The 22,898-nt window shown below is 52.8% G+C and overlaps 1 protein-coding gene across 1 annotated transcript; it reads right to left on the reverse strand.

The window, feature by feature from the left end:
* Nucleotides 1-274: 274 nt before the first annotated feature.
* Nucleotides 275-22,850, reverse strand: YJU2 (YJU2 splicing factor homolog). The gene is made up of 8 exons (XM_032177686.2): nucleotides 22,708-22,850; nucleotides 20,685-20,785; nucleotides 18,793-18,937; nucleotides 15,786-15,920; nucleotides 11,873-12,054; nucleotides 8,167-8,287; nucleotides 2,495-2,645; nucleotides 275-781 (listed from the first exon to the last, which is right to left on the reverse strand). Exons 1-8 carry the CDS (start codon nucleotides 22,729-22,731, stop codon nucleotides 669-671), a joined length of 972 nt encoding a protein of 323 aa, XP_032033577.1. The 5' UTR covers nucleotides 22,732-22,850; the 3' UTR covers nucleotides 275-668.
* Nucleotides 22,851-22,898: the final 48 nt, after the last annotated feature.

Here is a 22,898-nt window from a genome sequence, read left to right on the forward strand (position 1 = left end):
TCTCTACTAAAGATACAAAAAGTTAGCCAGGAATGGTGGCGCACACCTGAGGTCTCAGTGACTCACGAGGCTGAGGTGGGAGGATCACGTGAGCTCGGAGGTTCAAGGCTGCAGTGAGTCAAGAACACGCTACCGCACTCCAGCCTGGGCAACAGAGTGAGATCGTGTCTCAGAAAACAAACAAACCTCTGTGGGATGACCCTCGAATTGTGCTGACAGAGCCTCGTCCTGGGGCCTCCTCATCAGACTCTGGGAGAGAGAAGGGGCCCGGGCGGTTGGCAGATTTCCTTTTATTGGTTCCAGACGGTTTGTGGAAGGAAGAGATGGGGCCATCTAGAGGCCGGCGGGCTCGCCCAGTGCCCCAAACACCGCCACCCTGAAGTAGTGTTGGAAGCTGCTCCAGGGATGTTGCAGCCCTAAGCATAGTGACAGGTGGGGGCAAGAGCAGCAGGGGTCCCCGAGGTGCTGAGAGGCTGGTGAGGGCAGAGAGAAGCGACCTCCTGGGGCTGTGGCCCCTGTTGGCCCTATGTGCTTGGAGCATGCTGGCGCGTGTCTGTCGGGTCTCCGGTCACGCCAAGGCCTCCTGCCCTGACCACCAGCAACGCCGGCCTCGACGTGGCTGAAGCTGGACGTGTGACCTTGACCCGGTGAGGGGGTCCTAGGAGGGCTCAGTTGCTGCCGTTGCTGTCGTCACTGTCCAGGTACGCACCCAGCTGGCTCAGGGAGGACGCGCCAGGCGTCGGGGGTGCAGGGTCAGCCTCCTTCCCGCTCTGCGGGGCTCCTGGGGGGAGAGCGAGAGTTAGCTCATCTCAGCTCCAGAGCAGACGGGCCAGGGACAAGGTCTGGAGCACGGGGCCGGCCACCTCTGCAGGTTTGCAAGGCCCAGAGGCGACAGCATGTGAATGACCTGGCCTTTCTGGATGGCACCTGATGGGACCCCTTGTAGATTTACATCTGCACACCCGGGACTCAACAGCTCTGCTTCTGAACAATGGCCAACGCAAACCCTGCCCAGGCAGGCAACGTGCGCTGCCAAGAACGGAAATGGCGCAAAGTTCAAACCCAGTCACTGTGGACTTAATCGCCTTAGCAGAAATCATACTAAGGCAATTAAGAGGGGCAGATTCTACGCCCGGCTGTGAAAGCCACTCTGACTCTCGGTCTTTTCCTCTGACAAATGGGATAATTTTTTTTTTTTTTTTGAGATGGAGTCTCACTCTGTCACCCAGGCTGGAGTGCAGTGGCGCGATCTTGGCTCAGTGCAACCTCTGCTTCCCAGATTCAAGAAATTCTCCTGCCTCAGCCTCCCAAGTAGCTAGGATTACAGGCACCCACCACCATGCCCGGCAAATTTTAGTAGAGATGGGGTTTCACCATGTTGGCCAGGCTGGTCTTGAACTCCTGACCTCAAGTGATCCGCCGGTCTTGGCCTCCCAAAGTGCTAGGATTACAGGTGTAAGCCACTGCACCCGGCCAAATGGCATAATTTTTTACCAGCACTGATAAAAATGTCTCAAATGTCTCAAAGGCTCGCCGTGTGCCAGGATCAGGATCTACTCAAGTGCCACCGCTCACGGAATCAACCCAAACCCAGCGGCTGACCCTATCTAAGTGATAGGTCCCCTTGGCTGCATTTTACAGGACAGGACACTGAGGCCCCGCTGGGGGGAAAGTCCCTTGGCCAAAGCCATAGCACAAGCAGGTATGGGTGTGGGGAATCCGCCCCCGGGCTGCTCGGCTCCGAATTCTGGTCTTAACCACCTGGCAACGCTGACGCCACCCCAAATCTCCATCCCCTGGGGACTGGAGGTGTGGGGCTCTCCTCCCTACAGAGCACCAGGTATGTGACAACAGAGACACACATGCTGTACAGACAGCCCCGGAGGTGGGACGGGGGATCTGGGCATCTGCTGACAGTGAAGGCTGGGCAGGGAAGCACGGATTCAACATTTATTTTACACACTCCCATGTGACTTGGGCTTTAAAAGCAAGCACTGGCTCCTTTTGTAATTAAAAGACAACAAGAGGCCGGCCGCAGTGGCTCATGCCTGTAATCCCAGCATTTTGGGAGGCCGAGGTGAGTGGATCACCTGAGGTCGGGAGTTCCAGACCAGCCTGACCAACATGGACAAATCCCATCTCTACTAACAATACAAAAATTTAGCCGGGCATGGTGCTGTAGTCTCAGCTACTCGGGAGGCTGAGGCAGAGAACTGCTTGAACCCGGGAGGCGGAGGTTGTAGTGAGCCGAGATGGCGCCACTGCACTCCAGCCTGGGCAACAGAGCAAGACTCTGCCTTAAAAAAAAAAAAAAAAAAAAAAGACAAAAAGAAACTGCCTGCCTTCTCTGCTCACTCCACTAATTGGTCCTGTGGGGGTCACAGGCTGCCCCCCACCCACCCCATGAAGGCTCTATAATTGCACAGGGAGCGCTGCCGCCACCTAGAGGCCACTATAGAAACCGGGCCAGGCTCTGGGAAATCTGTGACCTTACCTGGGGCGGGGGCCGCCTGAGGCTGCCCGTTGCTGCAGTCTGGGTCGGCCTTTGCCTTCTTCACCACGACCAGCCTCGACAGTGGGGGCCGGCTGCCCAGGCTGCCAACGCTCTGCTCCCAGACCTCCACCTTCCTCTTGGGCTTTGGGGCCTGCAGGTGATGGGGACACGTGTGGGGGTCTGGCCTGGATCCAGGGCCCAGTCTGGCCCCTCTGCCCCAACCCCTGCTCACTGCCCCATGCCCACTCTTCCACTGCTGCGCTGACCACCTTCCTCTTCTGCTCTAAACTCCTCTATGGCTCCCCACTGCCCTAGGCTTGGCACTCAAGGTCTCTGCCCATTCCCCATTCCACATAGCCTGTCCTGGCACTTACCTGAATCACACCGTGGCTTCTCATCTCCACGCCTTTACCTATGCTATTCCCTTCACCAAGGATGCCCCCTTTTCCATGCACTCGCTTGGTGAACTCCTACTCACCCTTCAATACCCAACACAAGACACCCCTCCTCTGAGAAGCCCATCATGGTTCAAGCTCGTATGCAGGCTGCATGTCCACGCTCACAGTGCCCTCTGCTGGCTGTTATAATTCTCTCCCCAACTCTGCTGTAAGCTCCTGTCTTCCCCACTGCTGGCTCTGCGGTGCCACAAACAGCTCCTGGCACAAGGAGGTGCTCAATGTACTTGAGAGAACAAGTGAAAATGGAGGAAGCCGCCTTGAGAAAGAGTTAGGGGCAGGTAGAAAAGACCTCCAGCTCCTTAATTGCAACAGAAGGTACCCTTTAATCTATTTTATTTATTAAAAAAAATTTTTTGGGGGGGAAGGTCTCACTCTATTGCCCAGGCTGGAGTGCAGTGGTGTAATCATAGCTCACTGCAGCCACGAACTCCAGGGCTCAAGCGATTCTCCTGCCTCAGCCTCCTGCAGGTGCACGCCACCATGCCGGGCTAACATTTTTAATTTCTGTAGAGACGGGATCTCGCTATGTTTCTCAGGCTGGTCTCGAACTCCTGGCTCAAGCGATCCCCGTCTCAGCGTCCCAAAGAGCTGGGATGACAGGCGTGAGCCACTGCATCTGGCCTCTTTAATCTGTTTTACGTTTAAATAGAGGAAGTGGTAACCACTGGGTTAAGGAAGTCCCAGTGGGTGCTCTGCCCTCACAGAGCTCACCGTGTGGGGAGGGAGAGGGACAAGGAGACCAATACCCAGGACAACATCCATCTGGGTGAGAGAGAAGGCAGGGTGCGTGAGCTTGAACTGTGAGGATAAGCTTCTCAGAGGAAGGGCGTCTTGCATTGGGTATTGAAGGGTGAGTAGGAGTTCACCAAGCAAGTGCGTGGAAAAGGGGGCATCCCAGGTAAGGGGAATGGCATGGGTAAAGGCGTGATGAGAAGCCACAGTGTGATTCAGGAAGTGCCAGGGCAGGCTATGTGGGATGGAGAATGGGCAGAGACCTTGAGTGCCAAGCCGATGGTGTGTGCGGCAGCCACTGCTAAGGCGTTGGAGAGGCCTCCTTAAAGTTGTGGCTCTGGGCTGGGCGCGGTGGCTCACGCCTCTAATCCAGGCACTTTGGGAGGCCAAGGCGGGTGGATCACGAGGTCAGATCGAGACCATCCTGGCTAACACGGTGAAACCCCATCTCTACTATAAATACAAGAAATTAGCCAGGCTTGGTGGTACATGCCTGTAGTCCCAGCTACTCAGGAGACTGAGGCAGGAGAATTGCTTGAACTTGGGAGGCGGAGGTTGCAGTGAGCCGAGATCACACCACTGCACTCCAGCTTGGGTGACAGGGCGAGACTCCATCTCAAAAAAAAAAAGTCGTGGCTCTGGGCTGATGTCAAAATGAGGAAAAGAAGTCAAAAGGCACAGATGGCCAGGTGCAGTGGCACACACCTGTAATCCCAACACTTTGGGAGGCCGAGGCGGGTGGACCAATTGAGGTCAGGAGTTCGAGACCAGCCTGGTCAACACGGTGAAACCCTGTCTCTTTATTAATAAAAAGAAAATACAAAACTTAGCCAGGTGTGGTAGCACACGCCTGTAAACCCAGCTACTCAGGAGGCTAAGGCAGGACAATTGCTTCAGCCTGGGAGTTGGAGGTTGCAGTGAGCTGAGACTGTGCCACTGTTCTCCAGCCTGGGCGAAAGAATGAGACCGTCTCAAAAAAAAAGTTACCTAGGTTAGTTCCCAAACCTGTTTCTACAGGTGGTACTCATCATCATTAAACTAAACTAAGGATTGGGAGGCCAAGGCGGGAGGACTGCCTGAGGATAGGAGTTTGAGACCAGCCTGGACAACATACAGACTTGTCTCTAAGAAAAAAAAAGAAAATTAAAAATTAGTTGGCTATGGTGGCATGCACCTGTGCTCCCAGCTACTTGAGAGGCTGAGGTGGGAGGATCATTTGAGCCCAGGAGTTGGAGGCTGCAGTGAGTTGTGCTCGCGTCACTGCACTCCAGCCTGGGTGACAGAGCAAGACCTCCTTTCTAAAATAAAAATAAAATAAACCAAGAAAATGCAAGTGTGGAGATACTCCTTCCTATGAAAGTTAGGGTGAAGGTTTGAAAAGTCTTGATGAAGGTGAATCATGTAAAACCAAATAAAACACCTGCTATCAAATCAGGTACAGGCACAAGACTGAGGGATTAAATCATGAAAGGTTGGACTGCTTTCAAAGTAGCTTTACTCAGTTGATTCATTTAAAAAAAAAAGAGATAGGAAGTTGTAGACAATGAATTCTGGGAGTGGTTTATGCGAGAACCACAGTGTGAGAACTCTAATCAGGGGATACAGCTTCAAAGAAAGTGTCTTAGAAAAATGTCTTGGGGCCAGACATGGTGGCTGATGTCTGTAATCCCTGTGCCTTTAGAGGCCAAGGCAGGAGAACTGCTTGAGGCCAGGAGCATGAGACCAGCCTGGGCAACACAGCAAGACGGGATCTCTGCAAAAATAATTTGAAAAATTAGGGGCCAGGTGCAGTGGCTCACACCTGTAATCCCAGCACTTTGGGCGGCCGAGGCAGGTGAATCATCTGAGGTCAGGAGTTCTAGATCAGCCTGGCCAACATGGTGAAACTCCATCTCTACTAAAAATACAAAAATTAGCCAGGCATGGTGGCAGGCGCCTGTAATCCTAGCCACTTGGAAAGCTGAGGCAGGAGAGTCGCTTGAACCCGGGGGCGAAGGTTGCAGTGAGCCGAGATTGCACCACTGCACTCCAGGCTGGGCAACAAGAGTGAAACTGTCTCAAAAAAAAAAAAAAAAAAAAAAAAAAAAGAATGGAAAGAAAAATTAGCCAGGCATGGTGGTGCGTGCCTGTGGTCCCAGCTGCTCAGGAGACTGAGGTGGGAGGACTGCTTGAGGCCAGGAGGTTGAGGCTGCAGTGAGCTGGGACTGCATCACTGCATTCCAGCCTGGGCAACAGAGCAAGACCCTGTGTCTGTGTCAAACAAACAAACAAACAAAAACAAAAAAGGAAGAAAGAACGATCGTTTCTTTCTTTTTTTTTTTTTTTTTTTTTTGAGACGGAGTCTCACTCTGCCGCCCAGGCTGGAGGGCAGTGGCGCGATCTCCACTCACTGCGAGCTCCACCTCCCAGATTCACGCCATTCTCCTGCGTCAGCCTCCTGAGTGGCTGGGACTACAGGCGCCCGCCACCACACCTGGCTAATTTTTTGTATTTTAGTAGAGGCAGGGTTCCACCGTGTTAGCCAGGATGGTCTCGATGTCCTGACCTCGCGATCCGCTTGCCTCGGCCTCCCAAAGTGCTGGGATTACAGGCGTGAGTCATTGCGCCCAGCCAAGAACAATTGTTTCTGTGTGTCTGTGTTATTGGTTTATGAGCCCCTACTTTTACCACCTTCTTCAATTCACAAACCAGAGTGGCTGAGGCCACCTTGGATGAGTCAGCTGTGGTGGAAAATGCTGGTCATCCGCCAAAACTCCTTCCTCCCTTCTTTTTTTTTGAGATAGAGTCTCACTCTGTTGCCCAGGCTGGAGGGCAATGGCACAATCTCAGCTCACTGCAACCTCTGCATCCCAGGTTCAAGCGATTCTCCTGCCTCAGCCTCCCGAGTAACTGGGATTACAGGCGTGCACCACCATGTCCGACTAATTTTTGTATTTTCAGTAGAGACAGGGTTTCTCCATGTTGGTCAGGCTGGTCTCGAACTCCTGACCTCAGACGATCCACCTGCCTCGGCCTCCCAAAGTGCTGGGATTATAGCACTTTGAGCCACGGCGCCCGGCCTCCCTTCGTTCTAGTTAGCAGCACAGACAGGCACAGACCAGCTGGAGGATGCATCTCACAGTTTCCTTCACCACCAGATGGGCCTTGTGACTGTGCTGTGGCCTCTGGCATGAGAAGAACTGAGGTGGGCCGCATCTGAGGCTGGGTGGTCCTCCACACACTTTTTGCCTTCCCACAGCCAGACCCTGAAGGTGCTCTGAGCCAGCTGTGACCACAGCGCAGGAAGCCGTGCTCCAGGAGAAGGAAGGAGCCTGAATCCCTGAATGGCTCCATGGAGCAGAGCTGCCCGAAGTCCTAGACTGTCAGCCCAGGGCTATTATGTGACTGAGAAATAAATTCCTACGTTCTTTCTTTACATTCTCTTATTTCGGCAGCTTAAACAGGGGTTGGCGAATTACAGACCCATAGGCCTGCCACCGGTTTTAGTAAATTAAGTATTTTTCTTTTTTTTTTGAGACAGAGTCTCCCTCTGTCGCCCAGGCTGGGGTGCAGTGGCACCATCTTGGCTCGGTGCAACCTCCGCCTCCCGGGTTCAAGCGATTCTCCCGCCTCAGCCTTCTGAGTAGCTGGGATTACAAGCGTAAGCCACTGCGCTCGGCCTTAATTTTTGTTTATTTTAGACAGAGTCTCACTCTTGCTCAGGCTGGAGTTCAGTGATACTGATACAGCTCACTGCAGCCTTGACCTTCTGGGCTCAAGCGGTCCTCCTGCCTCAGTCTCTCAAGTAGCTGGGACCACAGACATGCACCACCACCCATAACTAATTTTTGTAATTTTGTAAAGAAGGGGTCTCACTCTGTTGCCCAGGCTGGTCTCAAACTCCTGGCCTCAAGCGATCCTCCTGCCTTGGCATCCCAAAATGCTGGGATTACAGGCATGAGCCACTGCACCCAGCCTATAAATAAGCTTTATTGGCACCAGGCAACGCCCACTTATTTACACCTGATCATTGTTGTTTTGGGCTATAGCCACAGAGTGGAGGAGTTAGGATGCAGACTGGCCTTTTAAGAAAAAGTCAAGCTCTGGCCAGGCACGGTGGCTCACGCCTGTAACCCCAGCACTTTGGGAGGCCAAGGCGGGCAGATCATGAGGTCAAGAGATTGAGACCATCCTGCCCAACACGGTGAAACCCCATCTCTACTAAAAATACAAAAAGTTAGCCGGGCGTGGTGGCGCGTGCCTGTAGTCCCAGCTACTCGGGAGGCTGAGGCAGGACAATCGCTTGAACCTGGGAGGCAGACGTTGCAGTGAGCCAAGATCGCGCCACTGCACTCCAGGCCTGGCGACAGAGCGAGACTCCGTCTCAAAAAAAAAACAAAAAACCACAAAACAAAAAAACAAAAGAAAAAGTTAAGCTGACCCCTGGCTTCAGTTGTCCCTAGTTCACCTGGGAGCCCCCGGGACTCAGGCAGCACCCCCTACCTCGTCCAGGATGGCGGTGGGGTTGGGCCGACCGGCTGGCTTCAGGGGTGCGGGAGCAGCCTCCTCCTGTGAGTCGGAGTCCTCCAGCAGTCTTCGCTTTCTGGCTTCCTCCAACAGGGCCCTGTGGGATGGAAGATGGGAACTTGGATGTGCTCTGTTTGGGGAACAGTGCCTGGGATGTACCTGCTGGGGTGGCCAGGGGCCTGGGTGCCTGGAGACCTCCTCCTGCCCTCGGTGAGCAGGGGTGGGAGGGAGTAGGGGGAGCACAGGTTACTTTTTAATTTTTTTAAGAGACAAAGTCTCACTCTGTCACCCAGGGAGGGCGAAGTGGCACAATCATAGCTCACTGCAACCTCAACCTCCTGGGCTCAAGCGATCCTCCCCACTCAGCTTCCTGAGTAGCTGGGTCCACAGGCATGTGTCCCTATGCCTCGTTAAATTTTATTTCATTTTATTTTTGAGACAGAGTCTCGCTCTGTTGCCCAGGCTGGAGCGCAGTGGCGCAATCTTGGCTCACTGCAACCCCCACCTCCCAGGTTGAAGCGATTCTCCTGCCTTAGCTTCCCAAGTAGCTGGGATTACAGGTGCCTGCCACCACACCCGGCTAATTTTTGTATTTTTTTTTCTTTTTTGAGATGGAATCTTTGTTGCCCAGCCTGGAGTGCAGTGGCATAATCTTGGCTCACTGCTACCTCCGCCTCCTGGGTTCAAGCGATTCTCCAGCCTCAGCTTACCGAGTAGCTAGGACTACAGGCACGCACCACCGTGTCCAGCTAATTTTTGTATTTTTAGTAGAGGCGGGGTTTCGCCATCTTGGCCAGGCCGGTCTCTAATTCTGGGAGTGGTTTATGCGAGAACCACAGTGTAAGAACTCTAATCAGGGGATACAGCTTCAAAGAAAATGACTTTTAGAAAAATGTCTTGGGGCCAGACATGGTGGCTGATGTCTGTAACCCCTGTGCCTTTAGAGGCCAAGGCAGGAGAACTCCCTGAGGCCAGGAGCATGAGACCAGCCTGGGCAACACAGCAAGACGGCATCTCTGCAAAAAGAATTTGAAAAATTAGGGGCCTACATTCCCTTACCTGGGATGCCCCCTTTTCTAAGCACTCGCTTGGTGAACTCCTACTCGCCCTTCAATACCCAATGCAAGACGCCCTTCCTCTGAGAAGCTCATCCTCACAGTTGAAGCTCACATACCCTGGCTTCTCTCTCACCCAGGTGGATGTTGTCCTGGGTATTGGTCTCCTTGTCCCTCTCCCTCCCCACACGGTGAGCTCTGTGAGGGCAGAGCACCCACTGGGACTTCCTTAACCCAGTGGTTACCACTTCCTCTATTTAAACGTAAAACAGATTAAAGAGGCCAGATGCAGTGGCTCACGCCTGTCATCCCAGCTCTTTGGGACGCTGAGACAGGGGGATCGCTTGAGCCAGGAGTTCGAGACCAGCCTGGGCAACATAGCGAGACGCTGTCTCTACAAAAATTAAATATGTGAGCTAGGACTACAGGCATGCACCACTGTGTCCAGCTAATTTTTCTATATGTAGTAGAGGCAGGGTTTTGCCATCTTGGCCAGGCTGGTCTCGAACTCCTGACCTCAGGTGATCCGCCCGCTTCGGCCTCCCAAAGTGCTGGGATTATAGGCGTGAGCCACCGACCACACCCAGTCTACTTTTTAATTTTAATTTTTTTTTTAGAAGGAATCTTGCTCTGTCGCCCAGGCTGGAGTTCAGCGGCACCATCTCGGCTCACTGTAACCTCCGCCTCCTGGGTTCAGGCAATTCTCCTGTCTCAGCCTCTGGAGCAGCTGGACTTACAGGCATCTGCCACCACGCCCAGCTAATTTGTTTCTGTATTTTTAGTACAGATGGGGTTTCGCCATGTTGGCCAGCCTGGTCTCAAATTCCTGACCTCAGGTGATCCACCCGCCTCGGCCTCCCACAGTGCAGGATGGGAAGCGGGAGACCCCGCGCTCGGACCCTTCTACTTTTTTACATTAACTCTTCCGTGTCCACCGAGAGCAGTGGTGTGGTTAAGGCCTGGATGCCGGAACCAGCCTGTCTGGATGGAGCCTGGAGGGTAACCTTGGTGGGGCTCATGCCTGCACCTCCCTGGACCTCAGTCCCCTCCACGATGAAGATCACACGGACCCCCAGGGCTGTGTGGGTAGTGAGGTTAGAGCCACGCCCGGCGCCTGGAAGGCGCAGGATGAACGCAGGCCCCCAACGCTGTTCTGCACGGTATCGCTGATCTGCACACCCGTCAGGCACTGACGAGGAATCTAACATAAACCAAAACCTGCTGGAAGCCCTGGGGACACAGGAGAGGCCACCACGTCCCTGTCCTTACAGCTCAGATTCTAAAGGAGGGAGGGGAGATGAGGCACCAGGAAAGGAGGGGATCAGCACGCAGGCTCAGAAGTGGTCGGCGTCAAAGGCATTCACCAGCCAACCACAGGGGTTCACACCTGTCATCCAGCACTTCGGGAGACTGAGGCAGGAGGATTGCTTGAGGCCAGGAGTTCAAAACCAGCCTGGCCAACATAGCAAGGTCCTGTCTGTACAGAAATAAAAACAATTAGCTGGGCATGATGATGTGTCCCTGTGGTCCCAGCTACCCAGAAGGCTGAGGCAGGAGGATCGCTTGAGCCCAGGAGATGGAGGCTACAGTGAGCTATGACTGCACCACTGCCCTCCAGCCTGGCGACAGAGCAAAAGCCTGCCTCAACGAAAAAGAAAAGCGTCGGCCGGGCGAGTTGGCTCATGCCTGCAATCCCAGCACTTTGGGAGGCCGAAGCAGGCGGATCACAGGGTCAGGAGATCGAGACTAGCCTGGCTAACATGGTGAAACCCCGTCTCTACTAAAAAATACAAACAATTAGCCGGGCGTGGTGGCGGATGCCTGTAGTCCCAGCTACTCTGGAGGCTGAGGCAGGAGAATGGCGTGAACCCCGGAGGTGGAGCTTGCAGTGAGCTGAGATCGCACCACTGCACTCCAGCCTGGGCGGCAGAGGGACACTCCATCTCAAAAAAAAAATAAAAAAAAGAAAAAAAGAAAAAGAAAAGCGTTCACCCAGGAGGCCTGAGGCTGTGTCCTCAGAAAGCAGCTGGTGAGGGTGGCCCTTGGTGGGTGTCCAGGAGCCTGTGCTGGGGGCCTCCCACCCTCATGGATGGGATGGGCTCTGGGGCCTCAGCTGTTCCTGCAGACACCATGGTTGATGCATGACCCCTGCTTTCCTCTGGAGTCTGGAATCCCAGCACGGGCCAGGCAGCGGGGGCTGTGGGACCAGGCCCCATAGGAACCCCACGCTGGGTCTCTAGGAGCTTCCCTAGTGATGGCGCCTCTCTTGAGTCCTCCGGGCTGGTGCTAGGGGATGAGGTGTGTCCTGTGAAGCTCCACCAGGAGAGGATCTGGAAGGCCTGGCCCCCGACACACCACACATGCCTTTTCCCTTTGTTGAATCTGCTGTGTCCTCTCGCTGTGACAAACGGCAGCCATGCGGGCGACCACGTGCTGAGTCACAGTGCCCGGCAGTAGCCTGGGACCCCCGAGACAGACGCCGCAAGGGAGAAAGTGAGATGGGCGGTGGGAAAGGGGTCCCTGCAAAGGCGACACTCCGGAGAGCGGGGGAAGGGTCTGGGGCAGAGGCAGTGCCTGCCGGTGCAGAGGCTGCGAGGTGGGGGTGGGTTGGGCCGGCCCTGACTCACGCGGTCTCCTGCTCATCCTCCTCCTGCTCCTGTCTCCGCCGCTCCTCCTCCGACAGGCGGTGCTGCCGCAGCATGGCCTCGAAGTCCACGTGCGCCTGCCGCTGGTTCAGGTCTTTCAGCTCCTGGAGGTTCTCCAGCACCTCCATCTCCAGCTTGGAGTCCTTGGTCCGGTTCTCTAGCACCTGGCAGGCGCAGGGCGGCGGGGCTGAGTGCATGGGGATCGCACCCCAGGGCAAACCCTGTCTGGCCTCAGGGGCCACTGTGGGCCACGGGAGGAACCCCTACCCCCATGTTTCCATCCTGCTCAGGGAACCCCCTGCCCATGCCCAGCGCTGTGTCCACTTCACAGGTGAGAACACTCAGGTCTGGGGAGGGAAAGTGACCACATGGGGCTGGGCAGTGGTGGAGCTGGGATCTGAGCCCCGGGGCAGGATGGGGTGGAAAGAGGCCAGCTCTGGACTCAGGTGGCCTGGATTTCCGGCCTGGTGCCATCTTTCAGTAAGAATAATAAGGAAAAATTTGGCCAGGCGTGGTGGCTCACGTCTGTAATCCCAGCATTTTGAGAGGCCGGGGTGAGCAGATCACCCCGGGGTGAGCAGATCACCTGAGGTCAGGAGTTCGAGACCAGCCTGGCCAACATGGTGAAACCCTGTCTCTACTAAAAATACAGGCTGCGTGTTATGGGTCACGCCTGTAATCCCAGCACTTTGGGAGGCCGAGGCAGACGGATCACTTGAGGTCAGGAGTTCGAGACCAGCCTGGCCAACATGAAACCCTATCTCTACTAAAAATACAAAAATTAGCCAGGCGTAGTGGCATGTGCCTGTAATCCCAGCTACTTGGGAGGCTGAGGCAGGAAAATTGCTTGAACCCGGGAGGCAGGGGTTGCAGTGAGCCAAGATTGCACCACTGCACTCCAACCTGGGTGACAGAGTGAGACTCCATCTCAAAAAAATAAATAAATAAAAATAAAAGTAAAAACACAAACATTAACCAGGCGTGGTAGCACACACCTGTAATCCCAGCTACTTGGGAGGCTGAGGCAGAAGAATCACTTGAACCCGGGAGGCAGAGGTTGCAGTGAGCTGAGATTGTGCCAATGCATTCCAGCCTGGGTGACAGAGCGAGACTGTATCTCAAAAATAATAAGGAAAAATTGTAAAAGACAACCTGAGCACCTACTGTACACCAGGCCCTGGGCTAAGACGTTTCTATATGCCAACTCATTTAATCCTCACAACCCCCATTTTACAGAAAAGGAAACTGAGGCTGAGGGAGGCGAGTCCAGCGGCCACAGGAACCTGAGAAGTGGCTTTGGAGCCAGGCAGGCTGGGAGTGAATCCTGCCTGGCTGCCTCCCGGTGCTGTGACCTTGTTGTATTTACCCATTGGAAAAATGGCAATTCTGACAGTTTAAAAGTATGTCCACAAATTCTCCAATGCTCCTCCCTTGAAGGGGTGGAGGTGACTCCCCTCCTCTTGAGCAGGGGCTGGACAAGCTACTTGCACTAATGGAATATGACAGAAATAATGGCACATAACTTCTGAGACTAGGACATAAAAGCACAGGGCTTCCTCCTTGCTCTCACTCTCGGGTCATGTGCTCTGGGATAGGCAGCCGCCATGTTGTGAGGATGCTCAAGCAGCTCCCCACACAGGGAGGAACTGAGGCCAACAGCCAGTAGAGGGAGCCAGTTTGCGAGTGGCTCCTCCAGCCCCAGTCCAGCCTTCAGATGATACTGCCCTGGCCAACACCTTGACTGCAACCTCATGGGAGCCCCCAAGCCACAACCACCCAGCTCAGCTGCTTCTGGATGCCTGACTCTCAAAAACTGTGGGATAATAAATGTTTGTTGTTTTAAGTCACTAAGTTTTGGGATAACCTGTTATGTAGCAATAGCTGACTAATACCAGGGTAAGAGCACTTTGCTGTCAGTGTGGAAGTAACTAAATTCACAGACAGACAGCAGTGCGACAGGCCCAGGCACACACCAAACCCTTGCCAAGGCTCATTTCCCTCCCTGTTGCTCTGCACGGCCATGGAAAATGTTGTATCTGCTCTGATGTGGCTTGCTCAGAAAACTCACATTTGGCAGGGGTGGGTGGGTCCAGGAATAGCTAGGAATGGATGGGAAATATGGAAGCAGGAGGGGACAGCAGGGAAGACAGTCATTTAAAAATTTATTATATATATACGTGTATATACGTGTGTGTGTGTGTGTGTGTGTGTGTGTGTATTTTTTTAGCAACAGTCTTGCTCTGTCTCCCAGGCTGCAGTGCAATGGTGTGATCATAGCTCACCGCAGCCTCAAATTCCTGGGCTCAAGTGATCTTCCTGCCTCAGCCTCCCTAGTAGGTGGGACCACAGGTGCACACCACTATACTTGCCTAATTTTTGTTGTTGTTGTTGAGACAGAGTTTTACTCATCACCTAGGCTGGAGTGCAATGGCGCGATCTCAGCTTACTGCAACCTCTGCCTCCTAGGTTCAAGCAATTCTCCTGCCTCAGCCTCCTGAGTAGCTTGGATTACAGGTGCGTGCCACTATGCCTGGCTAAATTTTTGTATTTTTAGTAGAGACAGGGTTTCACCGTGTTGGCCAAGCTGGTCTTGAACTCCTGATGTCAGATGATCCACCTGCCTTGGCCTCCCAAAGCACTTGACTAATTTTTCTTTTTTTTGACACAGAGTCTTGCTCTGTCGCCCAGGTTGGAATGCAGTGACATGATCTCGGCTCACTGCAACCTCTGCCTCCTGAGTTCAAGCAATTCTCTGCCTCAGCCTCCCAAGTAGCTAGGATTACAGGCGTCTGCCACTATGCCCGGCTAATTTTTTGTATTTTTAGTAGAGACAGGGTTTCACCCTCTTGGCCGGGCTGGTCTTGAACTCCTGACCTTGTGATCCACCTCCCTTGGCCTCCCAAAGTGCTGGGATTACAGGTGTGAGCCACCACACCTGGCCAGCACCTGGCTAATTTTTTAATGTTTTGTAGAGACAGAGTCTCACTATATTGCCCAGGCTGGTCTTTGACTCCTAGAGTCAAGTGATCCTCCCCTCTCAACCCCTAAAGTAGCTGGGACTACAGGTTCAAGCCACCATTCCTGGCTCCTTTTAATATTTCTGAGAAAATACAAAATTGTCCTATTGGAAGTGAACATAATTTCTTTTATTTATCTATTTTTTTGAGACACAGTCTTGCTTTGCTGCCCAGGCTGGAGTGCAGTGGTTTGAGCTTGGCTCACTGCAAACTTTTTCTCCCAGGTTCACACAATTCTCCTGCTTCAGCCCCCCGAGTAGCTGGGATTACAGGCATGCGCCACTATGCTTGACTAATTTTTTTTTTTTTTTGGATACGGAATCTCACTCTGTTGCCCAGGCTGGAGTGCAGTGGTGCCATCTCGGCTCCCTGCAACATCTGCCTCCTGGGTTCAAGCAATTCTCCTGCCTCAGCCTCCTGAGTAGCTGTAATTACAGAAGCACGCCACCACGCCTGGCTAATTTTTGCATGTTTAGTAGAGACAGGGTTTCACCATGTTGGTCAGGCTGGTCTCAAACTCCTGACCTCGTGACCCACCCACTTCAGCCTCCAAAAGTGCTGGGATTACAGGTGTGAGCCACTGCGCCCAGTGTTAAGTTTTTAAATCTTTAGTAGGAACAGGGTTTCGCCATGTTGGCCAGGCTGGTCTAGGACTCCTGACCTCAAGTGATCCTCCCACCTCAGCCTCCCAAAGTGCTGAGATTACAGGCGTGAGCCACTATGCCTGGCCTCCTGGGGACATCTTGAAGTTTTACCAACCACGCTCCCCACCCCATCTTCCTTCCTTGGGGACCTGAGGCAGGAAGGGCACACCCATCGGCACACACACACACCCACACACACAGTGCCCGTGAACACCTGCACAGCCCCCGACTCACCTTCATGGGGTTGTTCAGCTCCTCGTCCTCCCGCTCCTTCTGCACCCTCTTCTCCTCCTCCTCCAGGAGCTTCTCAGCCTGGAAATTCCGCGTGGCTCCGTGCTCCATGGTGTAGTCTGTGTTTTCAGGGTCTGTCTGCGGGGAGGATAGACAGATATCAGCTCCTACATCCCCAGGCACCAGAATCTTCTAAAGTACCACCAGCAGATCAGGGCCCCTTCTCTCTGATTTTTACTGGTTCTACTACCTTCTCTTTTTCTTGTCTTATTGCTTTGGCTGGTGAGATTTCTTCCTAGTGCTCCTCTTATCTCCATGGGCAAAAATGCCCAACTCCCTGGCATGGACTTTAAGACTCTTCTCATCTGCCCACTGCCTCCCTGCAGCCTCCACTCCCTACCCTCAACATGACTGCAAACAAACTCTCCAACGAGGCGGGTAGATCACTGGAGGTCAGGTATTCAAGACCAGCCTGGCCAACATGGCGAAACTCCGTCTCTACTAAAAATACAAAAATTAGGCAGGGCAAGGTGGTGCACGCCTGTAACCCCAGCTACTCTGGAGGCTAAGGCATGAGAATCACATGAACCTGGGAGGTTGAGGTTACAGTGAGCTGAGATCGCGCCACTGTACTCCAGCTACAAAGTGAGACCCTGTCTCAAAACAAAAAAAAAGAAATCTCCAAGGCTTTGTACGTGTTGTGATTTTTGCCCTTTGTATTTATTAACACCTTTTCTTTGATTATAAATCACATGTACAAATATGTATAGAGCATGCCCCTGTTTTTGTTTATTGAATAGAGTGGCTAAATACACCCAGGTATCTTAAATTACACACTGGAACAGAAAAGTGACATTAGCAGAAAAACTGAAATCTACCTTTGGTCTAAATGCTAATAGTAACACTATGTTTTTTGTTTTTTTTGGGACAGGGTCTCGCCCTGCTGCCCAGGCTGGAGTGCAGTGGCAGGATCATGGCTCACTGCAACCTCAGCCTCCCAGGTTCAAGCAATCCTCTCACCTTAGCCTCCTGAGTAGCTGGGACTACAGGTATGCACCACCACACCTGGCTAATTTTTGAATTTCTTTTCGGTAGAGACAGCTGTTTCACCATGTTGCCCAGGCTGGTCTCTAACTCTTGGGCTCAACCGATCCTCCTGCTTTGGCCTCCAAAGTGCTGGGATTACAGGCGTGAGCCACTGTGCCCAGCCACAGCCTACAATGTAATGGTAACATTCCACCTTTAGTTTCTTTTTTTAATTAAAATTTGTGTGTGTGTGTGTGTGTGTGTGTGTGTGTGTGTGTGTGTGTGTAGACACGGACAGGGTCTCACTATGTTACCCAGGCTAGTCTTGAACTTCTGGTCTCCAGCAATCCTCCTGCCTTGCCTTCTCAAAGTGCTGGGAGTGAGCCACCATGCCTGGCCCCACCCTTAGTTTCTTACTGTGACAGACGTACCCTGGTTATGTAAGATGCTAATATGCGGGGAAGCTGGTGAGGGGTAGGTGAAAACTATCTGTACTATCGTTGGAACTTTTCTGTAAATCTTCAAGTATTTCAAAAAAAGGTTTTGTTTGTTTTTTTGCGGACGGGGTCTCACTCTGTCACTCAGGCTGGAGTACAGCGGTGAAATCACGGCTCACTGCAGCCTTGGCCTCCCAGACTCAATTGATTCTCCTGCCTCAGCCGCCCAAGTAGCTAGGACTACACAGCATGCCATCATGCCCAGCTGATTTTTATATTTTTTGTACAGACGGGATCTCACTATGTTGCCCAAGCTGGTCTTCAATTCCTGGATTTAAGCAATCTTCCTCCCTTCACCTCCCAAAGTGTTAGGATTACAGGCGTGAGCCACTGCACCCAGCCAAAATATTATTATTATTATTTATTTATTTTTTTTTTAGTAGAGTTGGGGTTTCATCACATTGGCCAGGCTGGTCTCGAACTCCTGACCTCAACTCATCAGCTTGCCTTGGCCTCCCAAAGTGCTGCGATTATGGCTGTGAGCCACTGCGCCCGGCCCAAAATGTTTTTTTTAATCAAAGAAAAAAGCTTATGGCAAAAAAGTATTCAAAGAGGACTTAAGCATAGGAAGAGAAAATTTTAAGTTATCGTCAGTCTTTCCTTAAATCCTCAAGTAACAAATAAAAGTCAAATTGCGATTTTTATTGGCTGTATAATATTCCATTGCATGCTTTTTTTTTTTTGAGACGGAGTTTCACTTTGTTGCCCAGGCTGGAGTGCAATGGCACAATCTCAGCTCACTGCAGCCTCCACCTCCTGGGTTCAGGCGATTCTCCTGCTTCGGTCTTCCAAGTACCCGAGATTACAGGTGTGCGCCACCATGCCTGGCTCACTTTTGTATTTTTAGTAGGGGTTTCACCATGTTGGCCAGGCTGGTCTCAAACTCCTGACCTCAGGGGCTCTCTTTCCTGCCTTGGCCTCCCAATCTGCTGGAATTACAGGCATGAGCCACTGTGCCTGGCTGTTTTTTTTTTTTTTTAGACGGAGTCTTGCTCTGTCACCCAGACTGGAGTATAGCGGTGCAATCTTCGCTCACTGCAACCTCTGCCTCCCAGCTTCAAGCAATTCTGCCTTAGCCTCTTGAGTAACTGGGATTATAGTCCGCCACCATGCCCAGTAATTTTTGTATTTTTATTAGAGATGGCATTTTGCCCTGTTGGCTAGGGTGGTCTTGAACTTCTGACCTCAGGTGATCCACCTGCCTTAGCTGCCCAAAGTGCTGGGATTACAGGCGTGAGCCCCGGCCAGCCTGCACGCTAATTTGTTCTTCTCATCCCTTATTACTACCTATCTAGGTTGCTTCTGTCTTTTTGCCTTTATATAGAATGCTGCCATGAACCTCTCCCCCAAACTGTTGTCTGTTTCTTGGGGATAAACTGAAATAAGATTCCCTGGATGGAGAGGACTGGAGTAAGGAACCCCAGGGCCCACCCTGATCTGAGGTGTGCTGGGGGAGAGGGACAGGCCTGGCTGGCCGTCTCATCTACCTTGAAGGTGATCTCTGCCAGGCAGCGCGTGCACTTGATGTAAAAGCGGAAGATGGGCAGCCCCAGGTAGACCTCATTCTGCACCGTCTCCTTCCGAGCGTTGAATTTCTTCCCCTTGTAGATGTATTCTCCGCACGTCTTACACCTGCGGGCCAGGATGTAGGGACGTGAGCTGTCTTGGGACTCTGGCTCCCACTGGTAGGCTGTCCCTGCGGCATCCTGCAAGATCACTGCTTGCTTGCCTCCAGCGATGGGGAGCTCCCTCCTTCAAGAGGCAGGCTGCCTCGCCCTGTGTCCAAATTTCCTCTACCTGAGAACTTCGTGTTCTCATTCATATCTTCCTGGGGCTCAGTCCAAGGGTCGCCTGTTTGGGAAGCCCCGAGTAGGTGAGGCCTGCCTGTCATGCACTCCCAGAAGCAATCTTGGTGCTTATGGGGCACCCCACCCTCCAGGAGGAAAGATGCCACACAGAAAACTGCTGCCCCACCCCCCTATTCCCCTCCTACGCTGGGCTCTGCTCCCCAGCCCAACACACCCGCCTCCTGTCTGATCCTGCAGACACCCCCAGCTCAGTCCCAGCTCAAGGCCTTCACTCCTACGGTCTCATGGCCGGTGACACCCTTCATCCTCAGACCTCAGCACCACCAGCATTTTCCCTGATGTTGCCCTGACTACTCCAGCTACCTATAGCCCTCCCTCCTGCGCCACCACCTTCTGGGGCCCGTGCACCTGCCTGACTACCAATGTTCTCCACTTCCCATTAGACTGTGGGCTCCATGAGGCCAGGGACTTTGTTTCTGGTGCCCAGCACAGACCCTGGCACACAGCAGGTGCCCAATAAATGAGTGTTGAATGAATAAATGAATGAATGAGGGGGAGGAGTAGACAGGCCAACAACACATGGGCATGAACCAAATTTCACTGACCCAGATGTCTCTTTCCTCGTTAGGTGCGTGATTTCAGGTATGCTAGGGCATGAAAAGGTGTGGGGTTTAGAGTTGGTGAAATACAATAATTCTGAAGTGCTACAAAGGGCAAGATCTGGGTACTGTGAGTGGGGATGATGGAGGCCTCCCGGAGGGGTGAGATTGGAGCCATGACCTATGGCAGATAAGAGGAGTCTGCCATGTGTAAGCAGAAGGAGAAGGCCAGGTGCGGTAGCTCACGCCTGCAATCCCAGCACTTTGGGAGGCCAAGGAGGGCAGATCACCTGAGGTCAGGAGTTCGAGACCAGCTTGGCCAACATGGTGAAACACCAACTCTACTGAAAATACAAAAATTAGCTGGGAGTGGTGGTGCACGCCTGTAATCCCAGCTACTCAGGAGGCTGAGGCAGGAGAATCGCTTGAAGCCGGGAGGTAGAGGTTGCAGTGAGCTGAGATTGCACCACTGCACTCCAGTCTGGGTGACACAGCAAGACTCTGTCTCAACAAAAAAGAAAAGAAAAGAGAAGAGAAGAGAAGAGAAGAGAAGAGAAGAGAAGAGAAGAGAAGAGAAGAGAAGAGAAGAGAAAAGAAAAGAAAAGAAGGAGGGAGAGAGTTCCAAGCAGGGGCAGCAGTGTGTGCAAAGGCCCTGGGGTAGGAACGAGCTTGGCTGTTGGAGGAGCTGAAATATATCTATGGGGCTGCATCTCTGTGGGGTCCTATCCTCTCTGCTCACACGTTTACTAACCACCATGATCTCAAGGCAGGCACTGGCTGGGGGGCTCTAAAAATCCAGAGCTTAATCCCAAATGGTGAGGTGAAGGAGGGTTGGAATGATCAATGTCTGAGCCAGGACAATGTCTAAGACCAGTGATCTGGTCTTAACACTGGACGAGTCACCTCTGCGGATGCCAGGCACTGCGTCCTTCAGCCATGACTGGTGTGTGGGGTCACGCGAGGGGTGCTCACCTCATGTTGAAGGGGGCCATCAGTCGCACCACGTACTGCCGGTCTTTGGGGAGCTTGAGTTTGGGGATCTTTGATGGGTCAAAGTCTGGCGGGTAGTATTTCTGCAGGGGAGGAAGGAAACATTGGGGGAGTTATTTTCAGAAGGAGGGGCAGGACATGGCAGAGGGAACGGGCTCTGGGGAGCTGTGTCGGGGGTCCCCAAGCCCACCCCAGGTTCTGCGACAGGCAGGGAGGACTCGCAGGACTCAGTACAGTCGGAGGGAGGCCAGGCACAAGCTTCCTGACTCTTTCCCAGTGGAGTCATACAGGACGCATTTAATTCTCCTAAATACCAGTCATGACAATACACGTGAAATGCTGTCTACACGGGAAGCTCTAAAAAGCCAGGGTTTTTGTTTTTGTTTTTTGTTCTGAGATGGAGTTTTGCTCTTGTCGCCCAGGCTGGAGTCCAATGGCACGATCTTGGCTCACTGCAACCTCCGCCTCCTGGGTTCAAGCGATTCTCCTGCCTCAGCCTCCACAGTAGCTGGTATTACAGGTGCCCACCACCACACCCCGCTAATTTTTGCATTTTTAGTAGAGATGGGGTTTCACCATGTTGGCCAGGCTGGTCTGGAACTCCTGACCTCAGGTGATCCACCTGCCTTGACCTCCCAAAGTGCTGGTATTACACGCGTGAGCCACCATGCCCTGCCCTTTGTAGAGGTTAAGCGTTGGTTAGCGTTTCTGTTGTTCGGGCAGGAGACCGAGTTCCCCAAAGTGTCCCAACTCCCCAGCAATTCTGTAGAGGGTAAACCAGGACTGTTAGCTCAGCCTCCCAATCACGATACTACATTCGTTTCCTACAGAGTCATCTCCCTGGATCTGATTCCTGAGTAGCTGAAACCTGCAGGGCTCAGTTTACTCATCTGTGAAACGGGCACACTGTCCTCTGTCTCCAAGAGTTTTTGCACGCATTCCTTGAGGTAAGGCGGATAAAGTGCTCTTTGCAGTGTCTGGCACCCAGTAGGTGCTCCAAACACAAAGTGCTTTATTTTCCAGTGGTGCAGTGGAGTTATCTGTCATAATCCATACTCACACTTCCTTTGTATCCCAGGGCTCCTGTTTCCCAGGAGTTCCTACAGCAAGCCTGAGACTGCTCTCCTAGAAAGACCTGTGTGGGGCCGGGCGTAGTGGTTCACGCCTGTAATTCCAGCACTTTGGGAGTCTGAGGTGGGTGGATTGCCTGAGGTCAGGAGTTCCAAACCACCCTGGGCAACATGGTGAAACCTCATCTCTACTAAAATACAAAAAATTAACCGGACATGGTGGCGGGCACCTGTAGTCCCAGCTACTCAGGAGGCTGAGGCAGGAGAATCGCTTGAACCCAGGAGGCAGAAGCTGCAGTGAGCCAAGAACGTGCCACTGCACTCCAGCCTGGGAAGCGAGAGCAAAATTCCGTCTCAAAAAACAAAAAAAACATAAGTGTGCCAACAGTATAGTTTATAATGAACCTCTGCTTTTCTTCTGGGAGCCTGGAATCTTGGCCACTGTCAGGCAGAGGGTATCTGCAAGACCAGACAGCAGTAAAAACAAACACACAACACACACCTCTCCAAAGAACACGATTGGCTACAGTCCCCAAGTGGGGCGGGGCTTCTCAGAGCCACGCCCCTCGAGAGGAGGGCACAACAGGACAGCAAGTATTTTAAGGAAGCCCCGCCCCCAGATAACGTGATTGGATCATTCCCTCCGGGAAAAACCCTATCTCGTGAAGTGATTGAGTAAAAGCCCAAGCCACGCCCCACAGGTGACTGGCTACACCCCAGCCCAGAAGGGAAGACTTAGCGAAGGCCCACCCACCACGGGAGGTGATGGGGCGGAGTCTGGGGCGGAGTCTGGGGCGGAGTCTGGGGTGCCCCATCCCGCGGAAGGCCGTTGGGAAAGAAGGGTTCCAAAGAGGAGATCTCAGGAAGGTCCTCCCTCTCCCGGAGTTCCGGGATGTCCTGCTCCGATTGGAAAGCCCCAGTCGCCCAACACTTACGTTTAATACTTTTCGCTCCGACATCTTTGCCGCCTAATCACCTCGCAAGCACCTGAGAAATGGTTAGGCTGGGTAATTATCGAGCTTTTCCGACGGAAGCCTTACTTCCGTAAACGTCACTTCCTTTAGCCTCTATTATTGGCTGCAGCATACATAGCACACCTCTTTCATTGGTTCCAATCCCCGCCTAT

Source organism: Hylobates moloch, unplaced genomic scaffold, assembly GCF_009828535.3.
Source record: "Hylobates moloch isolate HMO894 unplaced genomic scaffold, HMol_V3 SCAFFOLD_15, whole genome shotgun sequence".
Lineage (NCBI taxonomy): Eukaryota > Metazoa > Chordata > Mammalia > Primates > Hylobatidae > Hylobates > Hylobates moloch.

Bases quoted from the DNA above. Each gene is read 5' to 3' on its own strand.
- YJU2 (XM_032177686.2), bottom strand. From the start codon at position 22,731: ATGTCGGAGCGAAAAGTATTAAAC. The intron at 18,938-20,684 runs GTGAGCACCCCT...CCTGGCCCGCAG, and splicing joins ATGGCCCCCTTCAACATGAG to GTGTAAGACGTGCGGAGAAT. The intron at 782-2,494 runs GTAAGGTCACAG...CTCTCCCCCCAG, and splicing joins TCAGGCGGCCCCCGCCCCAG to GAGCCCCGCAGAGCGGGAAG.